At 37.6% G+C, this 14328-nt stretch overlaps 1 protein-coding gene across 1 annotated transcript; it reads right to left on the bottom strand.

The window, feature by feature from the left end:
* Positions 1 to 1968: 1968 nt before the first annotated feature.
* On the bottom strand, positions 1969 to 10704 carry LOC110739174 (protein MODIFIER OF SNC1 11-like). Its single transcript, XM_021919638.1, has 6 exons — positions 10225 to 10704; positions 4004 to 4075; positions 3680 to 3823; positions 3464 to 3524; positions 3288 to 3358; positions 1969 to 3189 (listed from the first exon to the last, which is right to left on the bottom strand). Exons 1-5 carry the CDS (start codon positions 10536 to 10538, stop codon positions 3320 to 3322), a joined length of 630 nt encoding a protein of 209 aa, XP_021775330.1. The 5' UTR covers positions 10539 to 10704; the 3' UTR covers positions 1969 to 3189; positions 3288 to 3319.
* Between the last annotated feature and the right edge of the window lie 3624 nt (positions 10705 to 14328).

Below are 14328 nucleotides of genomic sequence, written 5' to 3'. Positions count from 1 at the left end.
CTTCGCCTATCTAGGTGTAACAATGTGACCATCATGCTCCAAATTCTACTTTCGAAATACCCAATACCCATCCTCATTCACACTAGCATACATCTCAACTAGACAACCACATTTCTTTGATTTGCGCTTCAAAGTTGTTTCCTTTTCATGTGCCAAACCTTCCTTTAAAAGATCCACTTTACGCTTCCTTGAAGGTTTCCCGTAGCATTCACATGTCCACTTTGCATTCCTTTTCTGCATACAACACCTTCCTTCTCCCAATTCCTTCTTTACCTTCCCCCACCCAGCTGCAGCCCTAACAATACCAAACCCCCTCTGTCTACCATATTTCCAAAAATAGGTATCTACTTCTTCCCAACTACCAAATACTATGCCCACCGCAGGGGGTGGTATTTCCTCCTCCTCCCAAAAACAGTCTCAACCATCCCCTTATTCCTCTTAGGAGTTGTAAACTCTGATCCACTTGCACCAACATCTCCTACAACCTCTTCTGCTTCTTCCAACTCATCATTTTCTACTCCCTGACCATCTCCCTCGCTTTCATCCTCATCTAAATACTCAAATTCTCCTTCACCATCTTCATCACTACTAATCAATTCACCCTCAACTCCTATACCACCATCACATTCTTCTTCATAATCTTCAAAATCAAGTCCAACACTAACACCCTACATATATCAATAAACCAAACTACACATAAATACACAAACGTAACAAATCAACTACATTGATCATATATTTTAGCACATACCAACATTAACAAACAAAATCACAAAATAGTTTATACTATCTTTGATATTTATGAATTTATCATATTGTAACAATAACATACCAAATCATTATGAATCATTTCTACTGTCATTGATATTTCAAGCCCCTTTAAATACACATACTGATAAAGTAGCTCCCACAACCAATATTTTTAACAAAATGTACCAATTACATTCAGATTACGATAATTATACAAATTCATCATATTAAGAGCAATTCGATACATTACTACAACTATATTCACCGCACAATGACCAGAATAACACATGCATTACTCTTTAACAAAAGATCCACCAACATTATGAACATTCGAAAAACCCTAACCACAAATTCCTTCAATCAATTGATGATTAAAAGCGTATAACAAATATAGTCAACCACAATTACGAATACTTACATTTTCACAATCAAACCGTAGCTCCCTTGCGCAGCCATGACCACCTTCCTCAACATCACGCATGGCTTTAGCTAAATCCACCCCCAATATATCCTCTAAACGATTTCGCATCTTCTCAATTGGAGTATTAAATTAATTGTTCGTCAAACCCACTCTAATTTTATCAATGTCTTTCGAATTCAATTCTGGTTTCGCCTCCAATTTGAATACCTTCAACTCCACCCCCTTTTTCTGAGTTTTTGGAGAAGAAACAGAAAAATAAAAATTATTTACGCTTTTTGATTTCCCGCTCCTTAAGTCGTTTCCTGTTGTAAGATTAGTCAGCTATTGCTTTGTTATACATGTAAGCATACATGTTGGCATCTTTGGAACCACTTCCTTACACCAACTTCAGAATAGTCACACAATTGCCAACATATAGGAGCTATGCAACAAGGCTTAATCATTTCTTTTTATAATGAGGGAGTTGGTGTTTTGCTGTTATTTCAAGGAAATGAATGGTTTTTGATGGGATTAGACTATTAGAAGCAATTTTGCAGAATCCGAGTCTTTGGATATCTGATCCGATTTCGGATCGGATATCCGATCCGTGAACAGGCCTAATGGAGACTAATGTGTGAAAAGTGGGTTAATAGTCAGAATTATCGTGAGTTAAAGTATTGTTGGGTTTAAAATGAGAAGGTAGATAATATTTGGGATTATTTATGTTAATTTTTCCTATTTCTTCTGATTTGATTATGGAGGTTCAATGATTTTTAACAATCTCCTGATTCTCCTCTATGTACAAAAAAAAATAAGTGGCAATGGAAAATAATATTCAATAAAAAATTTATAAAATTACAATACTGAGCTGTTACATGGTCATCTTTCCAAAATGTTTGACAGTCGACATAAATTTTCCAAGCTAGAATGTTCATGCATATAACATCTTTACAGAAGCTGCAGCTCAAACTTCCATACAACTAGGCCCACATATCATTAGCTTCCATCCAAACACATCCGCAACGAATAGTCAAGTACCCAGCAAAGACCTAATATACTCTAGAAAACCTCCTGAATGACATGACACGCTAGCAACCTTAAGAACATCATAACTATGCACATTGCAGGCTTCAGGGATTAACACCAACAGCAGCTCAATATTAGACACACATTTACCCAGTCATGATACTTCGTCTAAAGAGATTTAAATTCATCAGCTATCCCTAACTGCAACTCAGTGACATACGCTAACCCCTAATGGCTATTGCATCTCAAAACGTATCAACAAGTAATTAAAGCGCCAAACATAGAGGAGAAATAAAGAAAGACCAAGTGATTAAATCGATTTAACTTCTTTTTTCTCAAGAAAATCATTAACAAAAAGCTCTCTCTTTTTTTTTTTTGGGTACTAAATTAAAAGCAATAGCACATACATAGGCACATAGCATTACTTAACAATAATTTCTCCTAGATTCACAGAATCGTAAGCAGTTATCAATCCAAACAAACAAAATCTTCCCATCCCAACCAAAAACCCATAACCTGCACATACGACAAATGCTGCACCTATAATCTTAATCCCATGAGGTACTGCTACTTTTTTGAAAACTGTCACAAATTAAGGGGAAACCAATTTTTTCAAGAGAGTAAACTCACACAATACCAACATAGCAGCTTGTCAATAAAAACTTGTTTGGATGTTACCAGGACAATGTTAGCAGCTTGACATTAATTTGCCATCAAGCTAGGGAGTTATAACAGGTCTGCAATCTCTCCTCATCCAAGATAAATAACCTACTTAAGCTTGCATTTAGTCAGCATTTTACATATAGAGGATTCAGTTCATATATTTTTGCCAATAATTCTAGCAAATTAGCCATTCAGGAGGAAATTCTCAACTAATCTTAGACTTGCTGGGTATTAAGGTCTAACAAAAAGGAAAAATCTTCCACTGACCCAAAACTTCAACAGCATAACTTGAAAAGTGATTGTCAAAGGTATTGAGGCCATAGAACAAAGAGAAAAAGGTTACTCTACACCTGCAGAAAACCAGAGTATAAAGAAAACTCAATTAGAAAAACAAAAAACCTGTGCAGCATGGGATAAAAGTGAATTTAGATATAAATAGATGTCTTACTAGTTACTATAGTAATAAACTACTCCAGATTGTCAAACTCCTTCAACAGCATTGCCTGCTATTGCAGGATTCTGTAAAAATGAAAAAGGGTAAAATTGAGCAAACTAAGAACAAAACATATTATGAACATATACGAATAGGATTATAAAATTCATCCAGTAGAACACAATGATTACCGAACCAACATCTTCCTTTCCATTGACATGCTGCACAGCATTTGAAGAAGGTTGAGAAAACCTGTGTACATATATCAATATCATGATAAAAACAAATTTAATACTTAGCAAGAGAGATCGCCAATAGCATACATCATCCAGAGACATACCACTGTCATCCCCATTTGAATAATAACAATATCAAAACAGTATAATATTAATGACAAAAAACCTGACCTCAATGCCCGTGCTTTCCTTTTCTCTTCTTCAAGAGTATCTGTCTTTGTGTCAGAACCAAATCTGGCAAGTCGAGCTTTCTTTTTTGCTTCCTCATCAGCTGACTTTTTTGCTTCCTCATCAGCTGACAGAGAAAGCCCAAACCTGAAACAAGTTTCACATACCATGTAAGGTTATAGAGAAGCTATACAGAGTAATAATGGATATTGTGCTAAGGATATTAGAAAACTGGAATAGGAAATGTAAATGGGAGCAGACTCGCTAGGAAAAAAAAATATATACTAAAAGATTAAACTAAGCAACTCGTGAGAACTTGCGCCTTACCTCTCAGCTCTAGCCTTTCTCTTCAGATCCTCAGATGTCTTGGAAGCTTCTGATCCAGCACCCACGCCAAACCTGCTAGGTGCAAATCAGACATTTATATTTAGAAGTTTAGCTACTTAATAAAATTACAATACCACAAAATGACAAATAACAAACCGCTCTAGGTATCTAATTCTCAAAAGTAACAACATTGTTTACTTTTACAAAAATCTATAATAATCAGTAACTACTCCCTCCGTCCCTTATTGATAGTCCCTTTTGGTTAAATATCAATCCCAAAATTTTCATTCCATTTGTTTTTTTCAACAACAATTAATATTATTTTTTTTTACCAAAATTCCCTCCGATTTGCAACAATGTTTGTGCAAATTTAACTTTCCCATGCAAATTTTGTTTTTCCAAGTACTTTTATTACTTTCTCTCTTTACTTTTTGCATACCCAATTTAAATTTATCATTTCAATGTACTTAGACTACTACTTATTTATGCTTATTAATTCCCGTGAAATTTGTCCATAAGAGACTATCAATAAGGGACGGAGGGAGTATATACTAAAAGCAAAACCAAGGGTGACATACGTCATTTACTGGTAAAAAAAAATTCCCTTCATTTTTTTCCTTTCCTTTTTCATGCCAAATCTTCATTAACTCAAAATATTTTCATTCCATTTTGACAATTGTAATTTATGACATAGAATAATTTAATACTTCCTCTGCTTTTATTTACTTGCATCACATTAGTTTTCACGGACCCTTAGGCAAATTTTGGGTTATAGAGAGGTAGAGGGAAATAATAAATAGGGGCTGATGTAATAGGAGAAGATACAGAGAATTTGTAAGTTAAAAAGGAAAGCGATGCAACCTATTTAAAATTTCCGTTTTAGGAAAGTAATGCAACTAATTTAATATTTCTGTTTTAGGAAAGTGATGCAACTAAAACAAGGAAGTATTTTTTCATATATATCTATTCGGTGTTTTAAAAATAAATGAACATAGATAAGTTAATATATTTAATACAATATTATTATCCAAGATTCATATATCATTATCATTGTACTTTTTAATTGCTCCAACATCATTATTTTGGCAATAAATTTTATTTCAATTACACCAAGAAAATTCATTTTAGTAATGTACTTCCTCTGTGTGTTTTGTTAAGTGTTACCAACTCCACAAACCAAGGAAATGTAATAAATGTGGATACTTTTTTATATTAATTTGAATTAGGTCCACAAAGTGGAGTTGTTTATGATTAAAAAAAAATGAATAAAGAGTCGTCATAAAAGGAATAAAGAAAAAGTAAATGGAAATTAGAAAAACGAAGCGAGTATATAATTGTACATAATTCATTTTTTTATTCTTCAAATTCATATCAATAATAGCATGCATCATACAAAAAAAATAATAATAGTACATAGTATTTGACAAAATTTGGTGCAAAATTTCCCACCATTTATATTTTCAACTATAAAAAATGCATTTGTCGGTCAAAGCATGTCAACAAAATAAGGATGGAAGTATGTATTTGTAAATCGATAACCTAAAGTTTGTATTTTATTAAATTTCTTACATTTTTCATAAAACCTAAAGTATCAGTTACACATAAATGTCTTTGGTATAGGTTTTTAAATCAATTTACTTCGTTTCACTTAAAAAATTTATTTTTTTGCTGGTAAACTATAATTTGAATTAACATTATAATTCATTATAACATTAGTAAAAATTGTGCATTGACCAAGGTGGAGGTATATATTTGTATATCAAATGGGTGTTAACCTAAAATTTGTCTTTATATTAAATAGAACCCCATAGCTCTAAATTTCTTTCATTTTTTCATAAAGCCTAATGCTTCAGTTACACCTCAATGTCTTTGGTATAGGTTTTAAAATCAATTTACTCTATTTCACTTATATTTGAACTAACATTACAAGCTAAGAAACACAAGTGAGGCATGTGTGTGCACAACATAAGAAACCTAGAAGCTCTATTAATATTATAAGTGCAAATTTAAAATTGTTGATTAAAAAAAAGTACTAAAATAAAACTTGTAATTTGAAAAAATAGTTGATGAAATCATTAATTATATTATATTGAGTAAGTATAAAAAAAAGGTTGATAAGTACTTCTATAATTGTATTATCCTAATAAATAGAATAAGATGATAGTTTTTTATTTTTTAAAATTATATTGTTTACAAAAATAAAAATAATAAATAAAACAAAGGTGAAAGGGGGTGATTTGGGAAAGTGATGTTTTTCACACAAAATATTTCTTCACTTTATATATTAGATAGATAATTCATTAGAAGATGATTACATGTGAAAAAATTGTGCATTACACAGCACTTATGTTTTATTATATTGACATAGGTTGCCATAAGATTAGATAAGAATAGTAATAATGAGTTGTGGGGGCATATACATTAAGATTTAAACTATGTTTGGATAGGAATATTAGGACGGAAAGGAAGGGAGGGAATAAAAATGTCCCTTATTTAGATAAGGCATTGGGCACTGGAAGGCAAGGAAATGGAGGGTTCCTTCCTCTTTAATAAACCAAATTCCTCCATTGACATTTGGAATGAATATGGAAGATCACTCTCGAGTAGTACTATGATGAAGAAGAAGAAAGGTATCTGAACCAATTCATAACATAAAACAAAAAGACTACTTATGTGAATAATAAAAAGATGAAAGGGGAAAGTACATAATCTTCCAAAAATAGTAGTGAATTAATATTATGTTTATTGTACCTTTGGTGATAAAGGAAGCAAATAACACTCATCTTTAACACTTTATTCGGATAGCAAATAAAAGAGAACGGACTGTCTCTGACATTTTCGAAACTCAATATCATTTGCATCATTAGTCTCCCATCCGAGGTTAAGCGCTATGATGGCGGAAACTCCGTTTGGGGTCGGTATTTCGTTTCCGACATCGTTTGTGATTTTTAACAAAAAAAAAAAACTTTCAATGAGTAAGAAAGAGTAAGTGCGTTAGTCTATTAGAGATGATGTCTATTAAAGAGGATGGAATCTCTCCATTTCTCACAAAATTACTTCAATTTTGTAGAGATGATGTCTACTAAAGAGGATGGAAACTCTCCCTCCCCTTTCTTCCTCTAATCTTGAGCTTGCTCCCTTCCCCTTCACTCCATTTCCTCTAATTCAAACAAGTGAAATAGGATCCAAGAGAGAGCTAAATAACCCTTTATCCACTCATGCTTCCTAAAAGCCTTTAATATTCAAAAAGCAAATCTATGACAGTTGCAATATCAATTTGATAGTTATTATCAATTGATATTTCATTTCAACATTCAAAAACAAAATTGATATTGCAATTGTCATAGATTTATTTTTTGAATATAAAAAAGGTATTATTATCAATTTTACTCTTTTCATTGCATTTCCTTAATCTGCGAATTAATATCACATAAAACACAAACCGGAGAAATGTCTAAAACCAACCTAAAACTAAAATCTACTAATTCATGCATTCCTTTTGATATTTACATATTTCTTTTTGAACCCTTTGATTCTTTCCATTTGATATACTACCTCCGTTTCATATTATGTGCAACATTTACTAAAAATAGATGTTACACTTTATTTGCAACAAATGTTTTATTTCCTTTTATTGGTTGTCATTTCTCTCTATCTCTCTCCTCATCACATGCTTTTTTATATTTCTCTCTCCATTTACCACTTACATACAAATTTTGTCTAGGAGTCCGTGTCAATGTTTTTGTTGCACATAATATGTAACGGAGGTAGTATTTTCTTTTATATTACTCTTACTTTATTTGATTTTATTACAAAAAATCAGTGCTAATGTTAATATCTTGTTCATGTATTAACTAATTAACTTTTTTTTTATGCTTTGAATTCATGTCACAAAATTATTTATTTTATCCAAAAAAAACTCCTCTTTTTAGTATATACCAAGTTGATTCCAAAACACATTGTCTAATTAATTGGTAATTACCGTGTTAAATCTATACTTTTTTAAAAAATAGGAAAATTTAACAAGCATAATCCCAACTTTGCTCCATCCGCTCAAAATAATCCCAACTTTTGATTATTTTTCAATAATCCCAACCTTATACTATATCCGCCCAAAACAATCCCAAGTTACCGTTTACCTGTTATGTAAGATTTTTCTTTTTTATGTTTAATTTACACGTGTCACCACGTGACTAGTAAAAAATAATAAAAAATATTATTAAAATTATTATGATTATTACCTAATTAATTAATAAAAAAAATAAAAATACCATCATCCCCTCCCCAGCACCTCCCAGGCCCTCCTCTCTAGCCATCGCTACCCCATCCCCTTGTCGGCGCCGGACCCGACTATAAAAAGTCGACCCTGTTGTACCCCTCTACCAACCGGCAGCCCTCTCACTTCACCTTAAACCACCATCCGCCATTAAAGAGATCAATGAGTCAACCGCTCCGTCACAAAGAGCAACACAATTATTTAATCTCCTATTCAAGTCATCTCCACCTTCAATCATCGTCCTTTCACCCAAAGAAATACCCTCTCGACAATGGAGCTAAACCGCCTTCGATCCCAAACGGTTCCTGAAATTGGAGGGGAAGAGGGAGGGCAGTCGAGGCAGGCACCAGGGAAGGGGAGGGTGTCTAGGCGATGCGCCGGCGCCTGGAAGGCAGGGGGTTAGGCTGGGCTTGTGTGGCAGTGGGGGTGGTTGGGTGCTTGATTGGTTGAACCGTTTAAGGTTGCTGGTGGTTCTAATTTATTTTTTTTATTTTCTTTTTTTTTTAACATTTTTTTAGCCAATTATGGAATGACACGTGGCTGGTAACTTGTATTAGCAAGTTGGATTACCGGTTGGGACTAATTTGGACGGATAGAGTATAAAGTTGGGATTATTAAAAAATAGGAAAATTTGTCAAAAATAACACCACCTTTAAGTGGTCTTCCCTAAATAGGACCACCTTTTGATTATTCCACAATAACACCACCTTTGATACACATCTGCCAAAAATACATTACCGGTTCGTTACCTGTGACACGTGTCACACTATCAATGATCAATTTTTTTAACAATTTTTTAAAAAAAAAATTTAAATTTTTTAAAAAATAAATAAAAAAAAAAAAAAAATCCCTCCCACCACCACCACCTGGCAGGCTGCCACCACCGCCGGCGCCTGAAACCCCTCCCCCGTGCCGGCTTAACCATTTCGCCGATCGTCTGCACCCCTTCCCCCCCCCCCCTTAACCCACCACCAAAAGGTCGAAAACCCTATAACCCTAAAACCACTCGATTTTGGGGTTTTAGGGTTTTTGGATGGTGGTTTAAAGGGGAAAGGAGGTGGAGACGGCCGGTGGGGGGCGAAGTGGTTTCGCCGGCACAGGGGAGGGGAGGGGGTCTTTCGAGGGGAGGGAGAAGGGTTTTAGGGTGGAGGAAGGTGGTTAAGGGAAGAGGTGGGGCTGGGTGGTCGGGCACTCAGGGTGGTCACGCTGATACTGCCGATAATGAGCTTTGGTCGGCGGCGGTGGTGGCAGCCCTGGCAGGTGGTTGCGGGGTTGCTGCCGTGAAGGGGAAGAGTTTTCTTTTTTTTCAGGATTTTTTTTTTAATTTTAGATTTTTAAAGTTTTTTAAACCAATCACACATGTGACATGTGTCCATTGTAACCTGTAAACAGGTTTTTTTGTTCTATTTTTGGCAGATGTGTATCAAAGGTTGTTCTATTTTGGAATAATCCAAAGATCGTTTTATTCTCGGAAGATCGATGAAAGGTGGTGATATTTTTGACAAATTTTATTTTGAGAGGATGGAGCAAAGTTGGGGATTATTTTTAGCAATTTTTCCAAAAAAATATATATACAAACAGAAAGGAGTAGTACAGTAATTATTACAAACATATACTTCCACCAACAATCAATGAACTCAATGCATCCCCCCAACCAAACCCCTTCTGCATGTAGCCTTGCATCAATTTACAGGATTACAGACGAATATATACATAGATGTAAATCAAGATCGACACACGAGTACTAAATATCGCCGGATAAGTACTTGCACCAATCAATCAATCATAAAAATTAAAAAAATAAATAAAAAATCATAGCTGAATCTTTTCTACACTGACCCATGCACCAATCAATCAATCATAAAAATGGCAAAAACACCAAAAATTAATCGGAAATTTCATGAACAAAACATAAATCAGAAGCATAGAAGAGTAAGAACAGAACCTCTCAGCCCTAGAACTGCGCTTCTCTTGCTCAGACAACTGAACAGGAACGCCGAATCTTTCAGCCCTGCGAACCTTTTTCTCAATATCATTAGCAGAGCCTCCAGTAGGAGAAACAACGGCGGTGGAATCAGTACCTTCCATCGACTCCTCTGAATCCTTGCTGTTAACAACAGCATCAATGGCGGCGGCAGATTCATCGGAAGATTTGGTTGTTTTATCGGTGAGATTCGTTGTGGTTAGGATTAGGGTTTTGTTAGGGTTTTCGAGGTCTGAAATTTGCGAAGGGGAATTAGTTTGAGTAGCAGTCGCCATAAGTTTAGGGATGGGAGGAGATTAGGGGGAGAAGCTAGAGAGAGAGAGCGACTAGTGTAGAGGGATTCAAAGAAGACAGGGCGTAAAAGATAGAGAGAGACCAGGGTGTGACATTATTGGGAGGTCCGAGGTCGGCTATTATTTTTACACACGTTAGTAACAAGCTGAGGTGATAAAAAAAAAAAAGAAGAATATATATATATATATATATATATATATATATATATATATATATATATATATATATATATATATAGAGGTGATCAAAAAATCAGACCGGATTGGTCTTAGACTCTGTTCTTTTGAGCTTCTGGGCAGAGTAGAGCAGAGCCGGGCCGAGCAAAGCAGAGCAGATTTCAACATTATTATTATTATTATTATTATTATTATTACTACTACTACTACTACTACTACTACTACTACTACTACTACTACTACTACTACTACTACTACTGCTGCTGCTGCTGCTGCTGCTGCTGCTGCTGCTGCTGCTGCTGCTGCTGCTACTACTACTACTACTGCTGCTGCTACTACTGCTGCTACTGCTAATACTATTATTATTACTACTACTACTACTACTATTATTATTACTACTACTATTATTATTGTTCCAGGTATGGATCCAAGGGTTCTGCTGGGTAAGCTGGGTCTCGTTAACAACCTACACACGGTAGCACACGTAAACTGCCCTCGAGGGTGGCTCGAGGAACCCCCCTCCGAAGTTTAAGTTAGAGAGTGTTTAGAGAGAGAAAGTGTACTTAGAGAGATATAGAAAGTGTAATAACTTGAGTGTCTGACCTCTTTTCCGTTGTACTTTACCCTCTATTTATAGGCGTACTATCTCCTTCGTGGAGAGTTTAGCCTAGCCCGCCTGCGGGCTGATGAGCCCTCCTTTAGCTGCTTATTCGGCGGTGAGTGTGCACCCTGGGGGCTGGGCGATAGTGCAGAGGGAGCTATCCTATACAACTAGCCCCTTAAGAGGTGGTATGAGGTCACTCATGCCGACTCTTTGCCTGTAAGAACGTTCTTCTCAACTGAGCCCAGCTGGAAGGAATAGCTCGGCAGGAGCTATCCCCTACAACTAGCCCCTCAAGAGATGGCGTGAGGTTCTTTCATGCCAGCTGTTCTGAGCGTGTAGCCTTATCGGCTCTGACTCAACAGGTGGTCTGACTGAAATAACCTGCACACTCCTAGCCCCTCAAGTCTCTAGGGTGTTGAGGCGCCCTGGAGACTTGGGAGGTATGGAATTGCTATTGCTGAGTTCGTTGTCCTATTGCTTGTATGGTGACATTAGTTCCAGACTTAAGAAGTGACAAGCTCGCCGAGAGGAATTTCGATCACTCCCGCTGAAGTCTGAGAAATGACGAGCTTGCATAGAGGAATTTCAATCACTCCCGCTGAAGTCTGAGAAATGACGAGCTTGCAGAGAGGATTTTCGATCACTTCCGCTGAAGTCTGAGAAATGACAAGCTTGTAGAGAGGATATTCGATCACTCCCGCTGAAGTCTGAGAAATGACGAGCTTGCAGAGAGGATTTTCGATCACTCCCGCTGAAGTCTGAGAAATGACGAGCTTGCAGAGAGGATTTTCGATCACTCCCGCTGAAGTGCTCTCTTCTCATTTTTTTTTTTTGAGGCGGGAATCGCATTTGCATGATGGGACACGTGTTGGAAATCCGGGCTGTCAGTTTGATTTTACTGAAGTGACATGGCGGTTTGGCTTTGCCTTTTGTCTAACTGCCCATTTACTCCATATTAATTTCACTGTCCCCCTTTTTCACTTATTTCTTTTACGCCTCCAATTTTTCATCTTCCCTCTTCGTTACTTTGGCATTTTGAACTTTTCGCTCTTTGCTCTTCCTCTGTCAAGCGTCTCTGATCCTCCATTGTTGTGGTAAGTTCTTGCTTCTTCGTCTTTATTTTTGTCCTGACTTTCGCTTTACTTGCTTTCTCTCCTTTAATTCTCGCTCTTTTGTTAACGTTTTCCTTCTTTGTTCTTCTTAATTACAGATTCGGACCTTTGTCTTGCTTGGGCTTTTATCTCCGCCATTATTGTTGTACTCTGTTGCTTCTGCAACTTTTTTCCTTAAAGGTACTTACTTTGTACCTTTTGTTGTTTGTATTTTCCCAATTTTGCTTCTTTTTACTTTTTCTTCGCAAGATTGTGCCTTTTGATTCTTCCCAATGATCGCTGTTTAGGGTGAAAATACCCTAAGACACGTGGCCCAATAAAGGCTTGACACGTGTCAATCTTTCAGCGGTCTGCAAAGGCCCAATTCCTTTGCAGACACGTGTCCCTTATACCCTAATTGAGGTACAGTTCACCCTTACTATAAATAGTAAGGGTAGACCTCATTTATGACACACATACATTAATTGCAACCACAAAAAAACCAAACAAAGCCCAAACCTACTGAAACGCTCTCGAACCGAGAAGCTTTTACTGTTCTTATTCCACTTCGAAAAGATACTAACTTAATCTTCGGAGGCGGAACTCCCACCCCCCATCCGGAGTCTCCGTTACTTGTGCAGGTACAGGCGTAAGAAGGAAGTCTGCTAGGTGCAGGTACAGGCGTAAGAAGGAAGTCTGCTAGGAAATTGTAACTCTCCCGAAGGACACATAGAAAACCCCCAAACATCTGGCGCCGTCTGTGGGGAGAGTACTTTCTAGATGACATCTGAGCCTATACTACCTGGTAAAGGCAATCTGCCTACTGGGGAGGTTGAGGTCCATTCGGACCAAGATACAGCCGATAACTATGACTTGGAAGCCTACACTGCTGCGGATGGCTCTTTGAGGACCAAGAACACCCGTTCCAAAGATAAGAGAGAACGGGAAGGGAACCAGGCGGCTCCTAGCAAGCCAACTAGGGGGCCGCTTGGGTTAACCTCTACCGCTGGAGACTCCCCAGTCTCCAGAGATGAGCTCATGAATATGATGATGAGCTTCAAAGGAGAGATCAAAGGCCTTCTGGACTCCACAGCCGGCCCCCGTAAGGGTCAGGCGGAAGAAAGGCGTCACGGTAAAAAGACAGCCAAAACAGTAAAGGGTAGAGCATCTACCCCACATCCGAAGTCAGACATGCCAGCTAGGCTCTTTGATTTCTCAAAGATGCACACTCCTATAGATGGAGTCAGAAAGCCCGTCCGGCACATTCAGCCGGATGGAACCAAGAAAGTCTATTCTGATGCCCGGACGCTCATCCAAGATAAAAAGACTCAGCGATCCGAGTCGGCATCAACATCGACCTTTCGAGACAGCTTCAGTGCCACCTCAGGAAGGCACTCGAGAACAAACAATGACAGCCGGACGAGCGAGGTTTCCGCTCGATCCGGCCCCCATATGATCCAACCGGCAGTGCATGGAACACCGTATACGCCCTTTGGATCCCCCTATGCACAGGCAGGTATTTTCGGGGGGGGCAGCATCAGTCGCCCGTCCAGCCTATGGACTGGCAGCTCCGGCTGCTCAACCTTGGGGAACAGCCAACGGCGTTCTCCAGAGAAAGCACCGAGATGACCCAGCCATCTAAAATCAAAAACGTGTTGGTAGGCGCCTACGACGGTACCACCAACCCGGAAGATCACCTTATGGCATACACCAACCTGATGTATTTGCAGGGTTTGGATGATGCCGCATGGTGCCGATGCTTCCCGGCTACGTTGAAAGGGATTGCTCAACGTTGGTTTGGTAACCTCCCAGCCGGATGCATCAATAATTTCAGGACCTTGGCCTACTGGTTTACGTCCAACTTTTCTATGAACATCCCTGCCAAGAAAACAAGCCTTGA

Source organism: Chenopodium quinoa, unplaced genomic scaffold (assembly GCF_001683475.1).
Source record: "Chenopodium quinoa cultivar QQ74 unplaced genomic scaffold, ASM168347v1, whole genome shotgun sequence".
Classification (NCBI taxonomy): domain Eukaryota; kingdom Viridiplantae; phylum Streptophyta; class Magnoliopsida; order Caryophyllales; family Amaranthaceae; genus Chenopodium; species Chenopodium quinoa.
The sequence above is the reverse complement of the archived record's forward strand: the minus strand, read 5'-3'. Positions and strand labels throughout refer to the sequence as shown.